The 18168-nt window shown below is 45.5% G+C and overlaps 1 protein-coding gene across 1 annotated transcript in view; it reads left to right on the forward strand.

Moving 5' to 3' along the window:
• Positions 1-18168, forward strand: part of GPC3 (glypican 3) — a 138365-nt gene that overhangs the window by 80362 nt on the left and 39835 nt on the right. The window contains exons 4-5 of the mRNA XM_020810324.3: positions 10544-10677; positions 14432-14557. Coding sequence (XP_020665983.3) covers positions 10544-10677; positions 14432-14557 — 260 coding nt within the window. The remainder of the gene's footprint in view (positions 1-10543; positions 10678-14431; positions 14558-18168) is intronic.

The following is an 18168-nucleotide window of genomic DNA, read 5'->3' on the forward strand; positions in this document are numbered from 1 at the left end:
CAAATAATCAGAGCTTTTCTGACAACCGCAAGGTTAGCAAAGTAAGGGTTTTGTATGTAGGCAAAACCCTTTCATTTTGTGTGAAAGGCTAGTTTTGTTTTGCTGGAAAACCTTGGTTTTTGCAGAAAGGAAGGGCGCTCCTGGACGTGGAGAATGGGTTTCTAGATCTATCTGTGTCTTTCTACCTATAGGATGATGGAAGTGGCACATTTAGCATTTCGTATCTTTCTTTTGTGCCCACCATTGCTGCCTCCTATTCTTCTAACATATCCCGGTGTGAAATAGCACCTCCTCTTCCTGCAAATAAATTGAGAGCTGCTTTTGCAATAGTTTACAGCCGTAAGATCTCACACATGCGCTGCTGCCTGGATTTCAAAATGACCTCTATTGATTGGGAGTAAATGAACCAATTCTGCTCCCCTCCGCCAGCCCCAGCTTCCAATGGGCACCATTATTCATCCCTTAATTTCCACCCTAACCGTGAATTAACTCTTTGGCTCCCCAATCTCTGCCTCCAAGAACATCACAGAAAGGTGAGCTTCACCATTATCCCTCGTTCGAAACAGGCTTAGCTCTGATTTTCCCAATATGCTATTAGGTATGGCAAACAAAGTTGTAAATGGGGAAAAACTCTTTGGATTACTGTTCCCGGAATCTGAGATATAACTGGTCCATACCGAGGCTTGGAAAAGTTACTTTTAATAATTGCATCCCCTGAAATTCCATAATTTAGCTGTGGAATTGCATGAAGTGTGTGAAACACAGAATGACATTTTACATGATCTGTTTTGTCTGGTACAAGATGCCATCTTTCTGCCGGGCAGGGATACTTGGAAAGGGGTATATATGTGTTTTTGTTTATGTGCATGGGTGCATATCCTTCCAGAATTTGCACTCCTGCTATCTGTTCTCTCTCCCTGTAGCATCTTCAAAGAAATGGGGACATTGCTAGTTATGAAAAAACAAACAAACAAACAAACACTGCTGCACTTTTCTGTCCCTTCCCGACAGTTTGGAGGAAGAGCAATGCACCAGAAGATTCCTTGCCCTCACTCTGAACTGGCTCAATTTGCCTTCACTCTGAATTGGCTGTTTTAACTTTCGCAATGTATTATTGGTTTTCCTACAAGCAAACAAGAAGGGAATGCAAAAAAAAAAAAATGGTGCTGAGGTGATAGAACAGAGTAGAAATAATGAGCATAAAGAGAAGTTTGTTCTCTTTCCAAGCACTGATCCTGGAAGCTGGTTTCTGCATTCATGTTCAGCTGCCCATCTGAAGGCAGTGCCTCCTGGAGGACAGTTTTGTCTGAAATCCCCGGCCGAAGGTCTAAAGAAGGCATCTTGCAGGTGCAGAGGGAGCCTGGGTAATATATTCCTGGTGGCTGGAAACTGTAGGGACGTTTCCCACATGTTTTCTTTCATGAAATTAAACTCTAAATCTAAGCAGGTTGTGAGCCCTACAAGGTTGCTTCGATTGATGAATTCCAAAATTGCGATTACCTTCGAGTGGCTGATAATTAAATGGCCAGCTTTCATTGGTACGCCAGTGCCGTGTTGTATAAATATGTACACTTGCCATTAAGTTGCTAATAGAGAGGAAAGGAAGGAGGGAGAAAAAGAGAGAGCGGTCTAATTAAGAAGATAGCATATCATCAGTAGCTTCCCTCCCCCCCGTCCTCTCGCTCTGCTTTTATGAGCAGTAATTTGAAAAGCGCCTTATTAAAGTCATCGGTGGACAAGTTAATGCTGCGTTTCCTATAAGATTGCTCCTCTCCCTGAAGATGAGAGTCAATCATAAAGAAGGCCACAGTCGCTAATTGCAGAAAGCCACATTAAAACAAAGTTTCCGCCTTGCAGATTTGATTGGGCTGGTTTCCCCCATCCTTCCTTCGGTAAACCTTTTCAAGCTGCAAATGAGAGTTATTAAGCATCTCATGCTTAGGGAACATCGGAACCTGCCTTCTGCGGGGTAAGACCCTTGGCCCACCTAGGCCTGTATTATCTACTTTAACAAGAACTCAGGAGGGGGGGGGACGAATCCTTTCCTAACCCTGCCTGGAGAGGTCTGGTATCTCCTGGGGCCTCGTATCTGGGGTCCCATCAGGCCGGATTCTGCAAGGCTTCCAAAACCAGACAAAAAGAAGGGAGCTTTTCCTCCTGTCTTTCCTCCCAGTGTGCTTCCAGATCAAGCTTCTACTCTGGTGGTGTTCACAAACCAAACTACAAACTGATTGAACTGGGCTGGTTCGCGGTTCGGTCCATGCAAGGTGTTTTGCCAAAACAAAATGAAGAGCCAAACTTTTTTTTTCCAGCCTGGGGCTTCATTCATCAGAAAAAATAGATAAAACCCCCTCCACCTCCTCTTCTTCCTCCTTCACCGCTGATATCTTCAGAGATGGAGGCCCGGCTACTCTTGTGGGAGCGGGGCCTGCTATCTCTGCACATGCGCACGCCGATCAGCTGAGAGGGAGGCGCATGCACAGGGAGAACAGGCCCAGCTCCTGGAAGGGAAGCCGAGGGTGTGTGTGTGTGACTCTGTGCAGGAGAGGGAAGAAGAGGGGGCATGAGGGCCAGGAAGGGGGGTGATGGGGACAGGGGGTGGGCAGGCTGCGGAGGGGGGGGTGAAACCATCAGGTTCCCTTCCCTCGGGCACAAACTGGAAAAAACGAACCACGAATGGCTCATTTTTCTAGTGTTCGGGGGTGGTTCGTGGGTTGCCGCGAACCACCCAAATTTGTCATTTTCCTGGTTCATGTCCATCTCTATCTGCCTTTGCAACCCTCTTGTGTTTTCCAATGTTTCCATCATCCCCCCCCTTTCCAGAGAAAGTTGCAGGTTCTTTCTTTGAAGCATTGTAAGAACTTGCTTCCATTTGCACCAAATGTCCGTTGGGCTCTTGGCCGAGCCAGCTCCCGTGGCCGAGCTCGGCGTGTGCGATTTCCACGTCAGCGTCTTCTCTCCTTGCCTGGTCTTAGACGTGCCATCGTGGTCTCCATCCTTCCTTGTTGGCCTTAAGGAGGCATCTGTTCCCTTCTTTAATTTTTAACCTGTTTAATTAAAAACGAACAAGGCTACCTTTCCGCAGCTGCGGACCATTTTGTGCAGCGTTAAAAGGAGGCAGATGCTATTCTTTGAAAAAGTATGGAAGAAAGACGGAGGGAGGGAGGGAGTCTACGTCAACCTCGGCGTCTCATCGAGCGTTACTCCTGCTCTGCTTAACCTGCCTTGACATCTGTTAACGGTGTGTGGCTTTTCCATCTTGTGTATGTTAGTGGCATGTTTCCGGGGGAAGAGTGTGAACTGGCGCGACAGAAGCTCTGTTATTCTAAGCATTTGTGTTTGAGGGGGCTTTACACCGTTTGCCAATGAATTATTTAAGGGCCTTGCATTATTGAACTCACCTCTGGGTGTGAAGTGCATCTTCTTTTTCCTGCAACTCACAAGGTCATGTCAGAAGCATTTAGACGGAAAGCGTTATTTTCTGTGTAACTTTGTTCCGTCTGCCTACCCTCAAAACGGAAGTGGGGTTGGGCAAGATACATATACAGTACATAGATAGATAGATAGATAGATAGATAGATAGATAGATAGATAGATAGATAGATAGATAGATAGATAGATAGATAGATACATACATACATACATACATACATGTATATATATATGTGTGTGTGTATACATACATACATACATACATACATACATACATACATACATACATACATACATACATACATACATGTGTGTGTGTATATATATATACATACATACACACATACATACATACATACATACATACATACATACATACATACATACATACATACATATTTGTGTGTGTGTGTATATACATATACATATACACATACATACACACACACATACACACATACACACACACACACACACACATACATACATACATACATACATACATACATACATACACACACATATACAGTGTATATATATATACACAGTGTATATACTGTGTGTGTGTATATATATATACAGTATATACAGTATATGCATATATATATATACACACACTGTATGTGTGTGTGCGCGTGTGTGTGTGTGTATATATATATACAGTCTATCTATCTATCTATCTATCTATCTATCTATCTATCTATCTATCTATCTATCTATCTATCTATCTATCTATCTATCTATCTAAAGTCATGGCTGGCTGAGGTTGGGGGTGGTGGTTATATTCTAGACAACGTGATGGCACCAGGGTGGGGAAGGCTATGAGTTGTAATTTTCTTGACTGGAATGTACCGGTGACAATTACTCAGTCGACCAATTGATCAATCAACCGATTGATTAATCAATTGATGATATAGATACAGGTATCAGTCGATCAATTCTTTATTTACAATCCTTAGATCTATCATACCAAGAAGTGGACAACCCAGATCTGCACAGGATATAGATACACACAGATATTTATATATTTGTGTTTTAAATCACAATTTAATTTTTTTTAATCAGATTTTTTGACCATTTAAATTTTAAAAATGATTTCTTTTAAAAATAAACCACAATGGATTATTATCCATCCTGCATAAAATATATATAACTCCCATTATCCCCAGCTAGCCATGATGATAGGGTTTGTTGAGCATCACAGCCCAATAGAGCTTGGGCGGGGGGGGGGGGGCTCCCGTTCTGTCAATGCTAGAATCATGGAATTGAAAGTAGGGTTTCTTACAGTTATGTAAAGTTGGAGAGACCTCAAGGCTCATCTACTGCAACGAATCGCCCAAACAGGGAATTATTCCTGGCTAGAGATGGATACAGACCACCAGTTTAGCAGTTTGTACTGGTTTGTTTTGTAGCCGAACAGGTGTTTGGTGATTCAGAGTCCCGCCTCCTCCAGCAAGCGCCCACTCAGAGGCAGCGCACAGAGGAGGCAGGGCAGGGAAACCAAGCCACTGCCTCTGAATGGATGGCCAGCAGAGGAGGTGGGGCTGTGAAGCACTGAACACTGCTTCAGCCAGTCCAGAGGGCCACGGGAGAACCCCAGCACAAGCCATTTTGACGAGGTAGTTCCAAAGAAGGAACTTTTCTGAGCTTTTGCCCTATACTTAACTCCCCTTTCAAACCTTAACTAATAAACCTTCTTGATCTTCCTTTGAAGAAAGCACAACACCTCCTCTTTGCCTTTATGACAACAACGTATAATGATTACATGCATACAACAATAGGAGGTTCTTTCTTTAGGGGAAAAAAGAGAGATTTTTTTTTTCCTCCTTTGGGCCAGTGAGATGTTTATTCACTTTTCTTAATCAGTATTCGCCAGGGAGATCTGCCTGGCAGAATGCAATACCAATCCATTGAGCAGGGTGGCAGATTTAAATCTGCAATAAAAGCCCTGGGGAAATTAAGAAGACAAAACATTAACCACAGACTAAACATTAACATATATTAGCATTTTTATTACACCTGTAGAAATGTTAAATGGCCCTGGCTACTACTATTAAAAAGTTTATGTTCGAGAGACCCGATCATTTCAATGTATGTTTTAAACATATCTCTTTCTTTAAAATAAAGAAAGGTAGGGGGGAGGTTTAATGAAACAGGTTTCTATGGTGGAAGGTCTTGAGATCGCTTTATGATGACTTTAAATATAAGCAATGCATTTATCCGTATTGAAGAGGGTGTTGAATCCTGCCTTGGATGGATAAAGATTTGGGGAAACTTTCTGTACTTGGAAATGCTAAAATATTTGGGATTCCTCTTTGGATTCTTTGTTGAAAGAAGTGATATAAAGTAAATGCTTTAGTGCAATGACTACAGTGCTTAGGATGTTGAATTGCCTGTTGTTCCTACTGAGCTATACATACAATGCGATGACCTTGAACCAGGCTTCCTCGTGTCCTTTCTCTCTTGACCATACCTACATAACAGCATTGTTGTGGGGATGAACTAGAAAGGTGCATAGGAAGCTACCTTCTGTTGTATCACACCCTTGCTCTCCTAGTGTTGTCAACTTCTAGCTTGTGATCATCAACCATTGGGCCCTCTAGCCCTTGATTGTCCACTCTTGGTTCCTGTAGCCCATGACTCTGAACTGCTGGTCCATCTGATGTGGTCAACCACTGGTTTGTAGAGCCCAGTGGTTCCCAACCTTGGTGAATCCAAGTATTCTTGGGACTGTCGCTCCTAGAAACCCTGGCCATCATTGCTAGTGCTGAAGGCTTTTGGGAATTTTAGACCAAGGGCAGGTGGGGACCCAAGGTTGGAAACCACTGCTCTAGCTCATAATTATTAACCATTAGCCTCCAGCTTGTTATTGTCAATCCTTGGGCCCTCTACAGGCCATCATTGGCAATCCTTGGCTCTTCGAGCCCCCCACGGTCAACCTTTGGTCCCTGTAGCTCATGACTGTCAGCTCTTGGTCCTTCTAGCTCAACGCGGTCAACCGTTCGTTCTTCTATTACAGTATTGTCACCACTTGGTCCCCCTAACCTGCTATCTAGTCTGTTCTTGTCATGACTGACCAGCAATGGCTCTCCAGGGTTTCAAGGAGGTAGTGGTTGTCCGGTCCAGCACTCTGTCCACTACACCACACTGGGGACCCATCTCTAGAATTCCCTATTGGTTTCCCATCCAGATACTCACTAGGTCCGATCTTGGCTTAGCTTCCAAAAATCACTGTGCCCAGGACAGAGATAGCAATAGATGCCAGGTGCATGGGAACAGCCTGCAGGGAATTGCAATAGATGCACGCAGGTTTTTGCACACAAACCTGTGGGATTCTGGGAGTTGTAGTCCAAAAAGCACCAGTCTGTACCTGTTCTCCACTTCCCTGCCCTGCTCAAGTTCTCCGGTAAGCAGCTGGCTAGCCTCTATTGGAAGCAGACGGTTAAACCCTGATATACTTTTGAGCATTCCAGCAAGGCAGTGAGTTTATAGATTCACCATGGTACATATATGCTTCATATAGATATATGTGAATGAAATTTTGAATGTTTCTTCTCTTTACACCTAGAGCAATGAGGTGCTTAAAGTCTGAATAACAAACTGCAAGTGCTGTGAAGCCGGAGTCTATCCTTCATCTACCTCCCCTTTGCAATTTGAGGCGTCCTTTGGAGAGCTGACCTTCTTTGAGTTCTGCCAGTCGAGGGTGGTGCTTGCGCGCGAACACCTTTCTTGCCAGTAGCTGTGGGGGAGCGCCAGCAAGAGGGAGGGAAGATTTGCAGAAGGAGAAGAAAGCGTAGGAAAAAAAGGGGAGGGGGACTCAAAGCAGCCGCAGCGGGAAAACGGGTTTCTGTACGAGCCGTCTCAGGTGCACGGAAGATCATCTGCAGCCTGATGGGATGTAAACGGGTAATTAAGACTGAAAATTCTCATCAGCCTGTCTTTGCAGAAGGGCGGCCTGTGCAAACGTTGCCGCTGCTGATAAGGCAGGCGAGGAGAGATGGAGAGCGGTGTTGCTAATTTATGGACCCAACCATGCCCAAATGAGGGAAGTAGCTGGATGTAATGCCTTGGTGGGAGGCTTTTTGGTCTAGGGCAGATATTGAGCCAAGGTAAAAAAAAAAATCTGGGAGGGAGAACATTTGGTGACGTGTTTGATGCTGTGGGAGCTGAGTTTCATTGCAGATCGCCCGGGCGCAAACCACCTAGCTAACTTCTCTGAATTCTGTCCTCTTTCTCGTCAATTTTTTAAATGATCTGGATAGATAAAACGTTCTGGAGAACTCAGAAGTCATTTCAAATGAATCGATTTTGTTCCCTGTGGATTTGTAGTTGGTCCTACAAAGAGTCACGTCCCCCTGGAGATCTGGGGTTTTGATCAAGTTTCTAGTCCCTAGGAAGCCGTGAAACTCACTGGGTGACCTGAGATGAGTGATTCTCTCTCTCTCTCTCTCAGCCTGAGCTACCTCACAGTGGTGGTGAAGGGTTAGGAGTGAGGACAAGAGTCATGGACACCCATATAAAAGTGGGATATGAACATAACTCAGAGATGAGTAAAGCAAACCAGCCGAGAAATGCTCCTCTTTGCCTCTTCCAAAGCAGGCCACTGCCGATTTTCCTTGGCCTTTGTGGCCACCCATCGGGAGACAGAGAAAAGCCCTGCCTCGTTCCCCTCGCAGCGCAGGTCATTTCGTAGCTGTTCCGTCTCCCCACCTGAAATCATCTTCTCTCCCTCCCTAAAACCAATCACAATGTCAGAAGAGGCAAAGTCGCTGTCTCTTAGGAAAACATCCGAGAGTTGGGAAGAAATATTGCGGCTAAGCGTGGGCAATTATTTCGCTCGGAGCGCGTTGTGTGTTTCGGTATCTCCCTCGAGCTCAGCAAGCCGGAAAGAAAAGGTAGGGGGGAAAAAAGGGGGGGATGATGGATAGCAGGGCCGTCTCTCTTTGAACGTCCGTTCGCCGCCGTGCTTATCGGCAACAGCTGAACACAATTGGGCCGTGGGCCGGGAGCATAAAAATTCAATAACGGCTGTCGCTTGCTACCTGCCTTTCGTGAATGAATGAACTTTTGGCGCTCAAGCGCAGCCAGTGGCGCGCACTGATTTAAAACTCTGAAGCCTGATGTGGGGGGGGGCATGCGCCACCCGCTGTGTGCAACATTAACACGGGGGAAGGTGGTGCCCCTCTCATGACAAGCTCTGTCAGTCGGGGCGGCTTCAGCGATTCACCCTCGGTGCCCTCGCTCCCTGATGGATTTGAGAGCTGTCAACTCTTAGCATACGCTTGGCTAAAACCTGCCGGTCTGTTTCATCCTGTCACTAACTGCCGAGACTCAAGGACATGGCAAATCCATCCTAACCGCACCACCTGAGGAGAACCGTACGCAAGGACAGGCAGGGGGAAGGTCTTACCTGGTGGGCCTGTGAGCAAGTAACCTGACCGTCTCTGATAGCAAAGAAAATTTGATTAAATTGTTACCCAGTGTAACTTTTCTTATGAAATCCAGTGTGGTGTGTTGAATTGGGAGAGGAGAAATGCAGGCTTAAGAATCCCTACTGATTCACTGGATATTACTGGGCCCATCACGTTATCTCTTGAGAAACTTGATCTACCTCACAAGGCTGGGGGGAGAGTAGAGAGGGGCAGACCACTTCAAGCTCCCTGGAGGAAAGATGGAATATACGGATAACAACATAAAGAAATAGATGCAATAGGAATCCTGTCTCTGTGGGGTCAGTATCTGTGGTTTTGCTTAGCCGCGGTCTTAAAAGAAAAATCCCAGAAATCTGTGTTCCTATGATGTACATACCAGAACTAGCCACTAGAGGGAGACATTCAGGACATTTTCATTTAGACCAGTGGTGTCCAACCTTGGGCCTCCAGATGTTCTTGGACTACAACTCCCAGAAGCCTTCACCACCACCTCTGCTGGCCAGGATTTCTGGGAGCTGAAGTCCAAGAACATCTGGAGGGCCAAGGTTGGACACCACTGATTTAGACTATGGGAAGCTGCCTAGAAATGCATCAGACTCATTTGGGCCGATATTGCCAGCTTTGACTGGAAGCAGGGTTTCAAACCGTTCCTCCAGATGCCATTGGGGATTGGATCCAGGCCCTGTGGATGCAAAAACAGCCTATGGCCCTTATTTCATCCAATTTTTTAAAAGCTGATCCTTATTTTACTAGGAGAAAATAGTGGGAAATATTTGTCTAGCTACCAAGGGCTGCAAGGATTTTTTATGCTAGAGAATAGGGGGGAAACGGAGTAGCTTAATTATGCTATTAAGCTAACAAGCTGCCTTTAGAATTAAGGAAGTCGGCAAAGCCCTAAGAGGTTCCTGGTGAGATGGCATTAACAGAGTAACAAAAAGTATATGAATAGTCATATACTTAGCTTATAATGAATTAACAACGGTGTATATTTGGATACTCAGCTGTTTTTCTGTACAAATTGACTATTTTATGTAAGAGCGGTTATGTCTGGGGAAGCCCATGGCCCTTCAGATGTTCTCCATCATCTCTGACCCTTGGACATGCTGCCTGGATCTGATGCGAGCTGGAGTCCTCTCACTGGGCGCACTGAGTTTAGGCTTGAGTTTTTGTATGAGCTCTCCAGGGTGCTGAACCGATGGGTGAGTACGATTCAGCACCCTGAATATCTCCCATGAAGTTGCTGTGAAGACAAGGAGCGGATTTGCCGCCTCCTTGGCACTGGACCCACTGTGATCCATCTCCAAGCCCAACAGGATGTAGTGGCTCCGGCAGAATGTACAGCTCCACACATCAGGTGTTTGTGTTTTTACACACATGGCTGAAGGCCTCTTATTTCATTAGCTGCACAAGTCTGTCATATGAGAAAAATTGAGAAGAGATGCTTCAGGAAAACCATAAACAAACTGTAGATTTCAAATACAGTGACCTAAAATGGTCTCGTCTGTGAACTGAGAGCAGATAAGTAAACATCTCAGCGGGTGAGGTGGTTCATACTCTTCTTCTGCCTGTATGCTCCCTTTTCTCGTCCTCTCCTTGCTCTCCTCGGTGTGTTGGAACCCAAGGTTTCCTGGATAAAATCAAACTAATCCTGGTCTCCTGTTCACTTTCCTGCTTTCCAGATCAGCAAATTATGTGGCCATTCCCAGCAGAGACAGTACCGGTCGGCCTGGTATCCTGAAGATATTATCCTTGACAGACGGATCGTACGGGTTGCCCACGTGGAACAGGAGGAGACGTTGTCTAGTCGGCGGAGGTGAGGTAACCAGGACCAACCTTCTCGAGAAGCTTTCGGATCTGAACAACTCACAGACCACACATTTTAAATCTTATTCTTTCTCTAGCGATCTTGGCGGCAGGGGATCTGTCTTGGTCATGTGCTTAGATACTTTCTAGTGTTTGAATAGGGCATATGTCGGAAGATGAAACTAGATGATTTGCTGTCTTTACAATTGGAAGTCCATAAAATGTTTTCTCTCCAGAGACACAGTCCTTCAAAGCTGCCTGGTCTGCACATCCAAACAGCCCTACTCTTTGTTCTTTTCCCTGGATTGTCCCACAAAGCAAGTCCCTATGCTTTCTCTTGAGTAGGTTTAATTCTGAAAACTGGAGCACTGCTCTGTCTTAGAATACAATACTTCATTATTCATCGTGGATTGGTCTAGGCACCACCCACTTTGCACCCTCCAGAACGCCTTGGACTTCCACTCCCGTCCTCCTTAGCCAGCATGACCAGCAGTCAGAAATGTCATCCAAGCTGGACCGAGCTGGGAAGTAACATGTTAAATTTACCGTCATTACCTGCTACCGTTTGGCTTTTCCAAATAAGGATGCAGTGCTCTTATTGATCCAAATTTCACAGCTGGTTTCGTCTAGAGTAAATCCATGGCATCAATGCTTGAATGGTGACTCAACATGCCTGTAAATTCTGTTGCTTCAGTGGGTCTACTCTTCATGGAGTATTACCAGTTGGATTCAGGCCGTTTCTTTAAAACTCTAATGACTCCCAACCTGCTTAGCCGTTGGGTGCAACAAGGGACGGTTGCCCCTTATTATTTGCTGACATGGATCTCAATGACACGAAGGACACTTCTGTTTTGTTCTTTTTTAAAAAAGCAACTAAAAGCAGGGGTCCCGAGAGACATGTTGCTCTAGACAGTTGTTCCCAACCTTGGTTCTCCAGATGTTCTTGGACTACAACTCCCAGAAGCCTTCACCACTACCTGGACTGGCCAGGATTTCTAGAAGATGTAGTCCAAGAACATCTGGGGACCCAAGGTTGGGAACCACAGCTCTGGAGAGCCACAGATCACCCTCTCTCTCCTAGACTGCTGGATGATGGGAGCTGGAAACCCAGTTTTCGCTGTGGTGCGCTAGGTCTTCCCTTTTACATCCTGATCATAATGTTTGCCCTTCCTTTGCTTGAGGACTACACCCTTGAATGCCACTCATTATCTAGACTCCTTTTTTTGCACCACTGGAGGCCTACTGCATTCCATGTATTATCCTCAGCGGCTGCGGTTGCATTACCCCTCATCAATACTGTGCCGTTAGAAAAACACACACACAAACTGAAGCATCCATATTTCATTTTGTCTCTTGTTTTGTTTCCCCCCCCCCCCCCATGAATGCGATCTTCCAGAATCTGATTATAGGAGAAAAGGCATGGTTTATCTAAAGAGAGCGAGAAGGAGGGAGGAAAAGCACCCTTTGGTATTATTCCAAATGGTATATTTGTTTCGTCTGCCCCCAGCTGGGTACTTCCGCAGCTCGCAACTAATCTTTATAATAGTTTGCTTCAGAGCGAACAGGATTTACTGCTTAGAACCGTCTGTTAAAATAAACAACAAGGAAATACTAGTGGAAGAAAATGGCAGCGCGCCATAGATGTTGCTTCCAGGGCAAAATATCCACCGATAAAGAGAACATGTTTCCTTGCTTTCTTGCTCTAGAAAGGATGATGAAACAGCAGGTCCCGTTTTGACACCTAACAGGTTCCCCACGATAGGTGAGCTGGGAGTTGGTTAAGTTTTCTTCATTGGCATCGTTACTGAAATGCCGTGGCTGATTAGCCTAGGCCGTCGCTCTTTTCTGCTTTCTGTCCTTCATTTCTCTCTCTTTTCCTGCGCCGGCGAAGGTCTGATTAAAATCTCAGTTTGTGCAAGTTGCTAGGGCTGTTGTCGCGACAGACTTACAGCCTGCTCCCAGACGACATTCTTGAAGTGCACTAACTGGTAGCAGACTAAAAGAGAGGGAAAAAGACACTTAAGCAGAGAGGTGTGGCTCTCTTTGAAATCAGAGGCAGGAAAGAACAGTGGGTTGCTGCTGGAGAGCTTGACAGTCACCCCAGCACAGAAAGGTCCAGCCCAACCAAACCTAATAAGGCAGCATGCGAGGTTGCTAAAACTCCAACAAAAAGGTTGCAAGACTTCCCCCCAACCCAAACCGTTGAGACCTTCTACCTAGAGATGGAAACTATGTGGTCTTTCAGATATTGGTAGACCACAACTCCTTTCTCTTAGTCAGGTTGGCTAAAGGATGGTGAGAATCAGGTTCCCTAAATCTTGTTAGACCGCAGCTCCCATAATTTCTTGCCACCAGCCATACTTGCTAGGATGGTGGGGACTGTAAGTGCAACATCATCTGGAAGTCAATGGCTGTGTCTTTAGAGAGAACTGGTCTTAGCTTTGATCTCCTGCCCCGTTGTCTGAGCACAGAGAAGGCAAAGTTTTCCTTGTTATGGTGGTAATGTTTTGGAGGACAGGGAAGTGCCACATCTGGGGTAGTTCTTAAATTTTGCTCTGAATACTTCAATCCCCCCCTTCCCTGAATAGGTGAACTCTGTTGGTTCTTACTCTCAAAACGATTCGGACACCTACGGATGCTGTTCTGGGTGGCTGCTGGATACGGTGTCCAGATCATCAGTTTGGGCTGGTTTCCCTCTTGGAATTACCTACAGGTCGGCTCATTAAGGCCAGCCTTGGCCCCGCTCTTTAAATATGTTGATGATATTGTGCCGTGACATCTCCTTGCCACGAAGGCAAATGCCTTAGCTGATCAACCTCTTGCACCCCACCTTAGACTACAACTCAGTAGATCAGTGGTTCCCAAACGAGTGCCCTGGGGTGCCACCAAACCCAGCCAAGGGTGCCACAGAATCTGTCCTTCTGCACTATCCGTGGAAGTACTTCCACCCCTTTCCACCCAAAGTGTCATACTGGGAGAGCTGCAGCCAGTGGCCAGTAAATCAAGGGAGCTGTGAGCTGAAAATATTTAGGCCCTACTGCAATAGATCACGAGGGGTGGGGGGAGAAACATTATTCCAGCGGCACGTATCAGAATCTTGCTGCCAGTGTGTCTAATGCTGCCTGAAGGATTCTGGGAAGTGTAGTCCAAAGAACTAACTTCTCTTCCAGTAGTGCTTCTGACTCCCAACCCACTAGCTGTCTTCCGGGTTCGGACTGCTGGGAACTGCCAGTGAGAAACCCAGGAAGGACGGTCCTTGTCTCCTCTTGCCTTGGACACTTGGACCAAACTTCTGCTGAAGATCTGGGAGAACCACTCTTGATGGGAATCTAGACGGTCGGGCCAGCTGGACAGATAGTCCGAGGCTTATGCCGTAATAGATGTATTAGTCTTTAAAGGGCCCTGGGTTGGTTTTGAATCATTTTCGCTAGTGGTTTTCCGCTCGCTCCAGCCTTCTTGGCTTGTGCAGAAATGGCTCCTGCAGTGATGCTCGGGCACCACCGTGTGGGAGAGCGCAAACATTACACGGCATGCCTAGGCTGTCCATCAAAGCAAGAATTAGCGGCATTCCTAAAGCATCCGTGTGTTTTAACCCACAGTTACACTGGAAACCACTGCACTCACCTTGGAGCCCCAAGGAGCCGACCACCGTCGAATAAACTCCATGGCTCTCCATGTGCGGAATGACACTGACTTGGGAACGAGGTTGAAAGCAATCCCGTTGTGTGCTTGCTTCTCATTCCTTGCTTGTCTTCTCCTTCCAGGGAACTTGTCACGAAACTGAGGGCGCACAGCGGTTTCTACAGCAGTCTGCCAGAGTACATTTGCAGCCACAGCTCTGCCGTACAGAACAACACCTTTTGCTGGAGTGGCCAGGAAGTGGTGGAAAGGTGGGGAGATATTCTATGCCTTTGCCTTCCCTGTTGTCATCTTGTAACACTGTGCTCCTGGAATTTAACTTTTCTTTGTTTCTTTGTTTCTTTGTTTCTTTGTTTCTTTGTTTCTTTGTTCCTTCCTTCCTTCCTTCCTTCCTTCCTTCCTTCCTTCCTTCCTTCCTTCCTTCCTTCCTTCCTTCCTTCCTTCCTTTTTTGTATTGGTATGGGAATGATGCTGTCTGACAGCAGGAAACGAGTCACAATCTAGACCGCTTGCAAACAAATATGCTCCAAAGCTGTTTAAAATAACTAGCTTGAGCTGTAGAAGAAATGAACCAAAACCAGTCGGGTTGAATGGAAAGAAAGTATTCCAGCTATCCGAATAGTTCAGTGATTTCAGGTCTCTGGCTTCCAAGGTTGGAAGTTCAATTCCCCCGCTGTGCCTCCTTGGTAAGGGCTGGACTTGATGATCCATCGGGTCCCTTCAAACTCTGCAGTTCTAAGTAAATAAAAATTCTGCCCACAGACGAAGGAGGGTGAGGTTTGTTTGGGAGAGTGTGTCATGAAGAAGGTGCCACCGTACAAAAGGCCCTGCTCTCGATGCAGAAGCATTGTTAAGGTCCCTGGTTACGGGGTGGTGGGGAAGATTTAACAACCATTCATGTATATCAGTGTAGTATCCTGGTCTTATGAAGTCTGAACTACGAACAGGAAGTCTCAATTTGGGAACTGTGGAATCCAGGATCTGTTTCTTTCTTATCCAACATGTGGGGGACCTTCTGGAAAGAACTAGCTGCCGTGTTGTGCTAGTTTGCTTTGTAACCGTCAAAGGGTGTTGACAAGCTAAAGAAAACTAGTAGTCAAAAATGCTCCAGATATAGCTGCTTCCTCTAGTGCACTGACAGCTCTCTGTCAGGGCCGGCCCTACTGTTCGTTAGAATGAAGCTATTGCCTCTGCTGGCAGTTACTCAAAGGGGGCAGCGAATTTTTAGACCCACTACATGGCTTTCTCTGTGCCCCTTTTTGTAGGAATACGTTTCCGGGCGTATCCACAGACGATGCCCCCAACGGCTGAGAGTTGTGGGGTTATAATCCAAAAAATAATAATAGCTTGTTGAGTTGGTTAACTGGCTGTGGAGCAAGAAGTTGGGAGTTCAATTCCCAGCAGTGACTCTTGAGAGCAGAGCCAGCCTGGGTAGCCTTGGGCAAGCTGCACAGTCCCTGGGCGCCCCCTAGAGGAAGAAAAGGGTAAAGCACTTCTCAGTACTTGGTACCTGGAAAACTCTGAAAAATGTTGCTCTTGACAGCACAGGATTATTATTTATTATGAAATTTTTTAAAAAAACCCTAACTTTTAAGTGGCATCTACCAAAGAAAGCTAGTTCGCCCCTCTCCCCCATCTGTAACTGCTGAGACCATCTTAGCTATGGAGTTGCAGCATTATTGAGGAAACATTTCCAGAAGTGTTAAGCAAGGACGAGAAACGTTTACTAAAGTGGCGAGGGTGAAAAGTATACGGGCTGTCAATCGTAAAGCACAAGCAATTAAAGATGAACCTGCAGTGGCATAACAACTCAATTTCCAAATCTACATACAAAGGGTATAAGTCTTAGGGAATTCTTTTCTAATTGAAGGATTTTACACTGTGCTGGGCTTTTTTTCTTCTTCCTTCCCGCTCTTAAATCTCAAATCCTATTACATGTTCAGATTTGGAAAGTTTCATAAGCTGCTTTGGGGGTGATTTATTCTTTTTTTTTTTAATAAGATGACAGACGCTGTTGCCTGTTGGAAAACTTTTAAAAGCCCATTAGGAGAATGTACTAGGTTTTAAGAATGCGTTACTGTTGTGAAACAGCAGTTAAACTCGGAGCAAACTAAAGAACTGTGTGAACGTAAAATCATCTTAAACTCCTGTTTCCTGAGATTATTTTTTTGTGACTTAAGACATTCTAACAAGTTCCCTGTGAGTCTTATCAGCTTTGCTTCTGGATGATGAGGGGGACTTTGTGGGAGTGAAGCCCTGTGAAGAAAGACTGAAATATCTGGGCAAGCTTAACCTTGAAAAAGGGCCAAATAGTATACACTTTTCAAATACTTGAAAGATTATCATACGGAGGAAGGGAAGGAACTGTTCTAGATCATCCCAGACTGCAAGACACATCAGAACGGGCTCATGCTACAGGAAGCCAGATTTAGGCTGAATATCAGGAAAAACTTCTTAATTGTTAGAGCAGTATGACAGCGGGAGAGGTGGTGAGCGCTTCAGCGCTGTGGAGGCATTCAAGAGAAAATTAGACAACTATCAGTCCGATCTGTTTTGATTTGGATCCCTGCCTTTAGGAGGGGGTTGGACTAGATGACCTTACAGGCCCTTTCTAACTCCATTAGGCGGTGATTCCATATGTGTACACAGCGTGAAACAGCCACGTTTGGTGGCCAGTCAGGAAAACTGCAAGAGAAGGAAGGTCTTCTACCAGCTACCAGGCCAGAAGAAATGGGTTTGGCCAGTTAGGAATGTCAAGAATATTCCCGGAAATCCTCGTTCTCCTAGACGCTTTGAGGACAATTTTTGTCACGGTCCTTGTATCTTTCGTGGGAGCGAAAGGAAACTCTTCTCCCATTGAGGCCTCTGGAAGTTGCATAGAATGTCAGCATAAAACAAGTGTCCTCGGAGAACCAGGGCTTAAGAAATAATTAGTTAGTGCCTTTATGTTCCTCTGTCGGGAGAAAGGCAGGAGATAAGTTAAATAAATAAATAAATAAAGGAGGAGAGGAATTTAACAGGCATTTAACTGTTAGAGCAGTACGACAACAAAATGCATGACCTTAGGAGGTGGTGAGTGCTCCGATGCTGGAGGCATTTAAAAGAAAATTGGACGATTCTCTGTCAGATCTGCTTTGATTTGGGTTCCTGCCTTGGGCAGGGGGTTGGACTTGATGGCCTTAGAGGCCCCTCCCAACTCAACTGTTTTATGCTTCTATGATGTATTTGGTATATGGAACTAACAGAGCAGTTTATTCTCCAGATCCCCACTGGTTCAATGGGCCTTCTCTAGCTGTGACTGCCAACTGGATTTCGGACACGGAGTGCAGTAGCAGTTATGCACGCTGTGCACCGTGGCAGCTGCTCCACAAGGTGGCGCCAGAGGCATAGTTAATCTAGCCGTGTGAGCCTGTACAGAACTTTGATGCTGCAGAAATGTAGAAGAACGTCGATGTTTTTATTAGGCCACTAATCGAATCGAAAAAGCTTTTGTGAATTAAAAATCCTTTTTTCAGACATGCACCAGGAACTTGTGAGCAGTGCAGGAAAAAAAATTATGGCAAAAGTTTGCCGGTTAATGGAGCAGAAATGAGCTTCGGGCTTGCCATGCCATTTCTAACCTCCTGAGGGCAGTCTTTCTAAAACAACTTAGATCTTTTCCGTGGGAGAAGCTCTGGATACAGCATATGGTCCTGCAGACTTTGGGGAGGATTATGGGATCTGTAGTCTATGATCAATTGTTTTCCGCACTGCACAGAACATCCAACAGCAAAAATTGTAACTTCTTTGTTCTAAAAAAAATTATTACCCTTTTTTCCTTCTGTTTTTGTAATGGGTTACGGGTGACAAATTGCAGAATTCG

This window comes from Pogona vitticeps, chromosome 11 (assembly GCF_051106095.1).
Source record: "Pogona vitticeps strain Pit_001003342236 chromosome 11, PviZW2.1, whole genome shotgun sequence".
Taxonomy (NCBI): domain Eukaryota; kingdom Metazoa; phylum Chordata; class Lepidosauria; order Squamata; family Agamidae; genus Pogona; species Pogona vitticeps.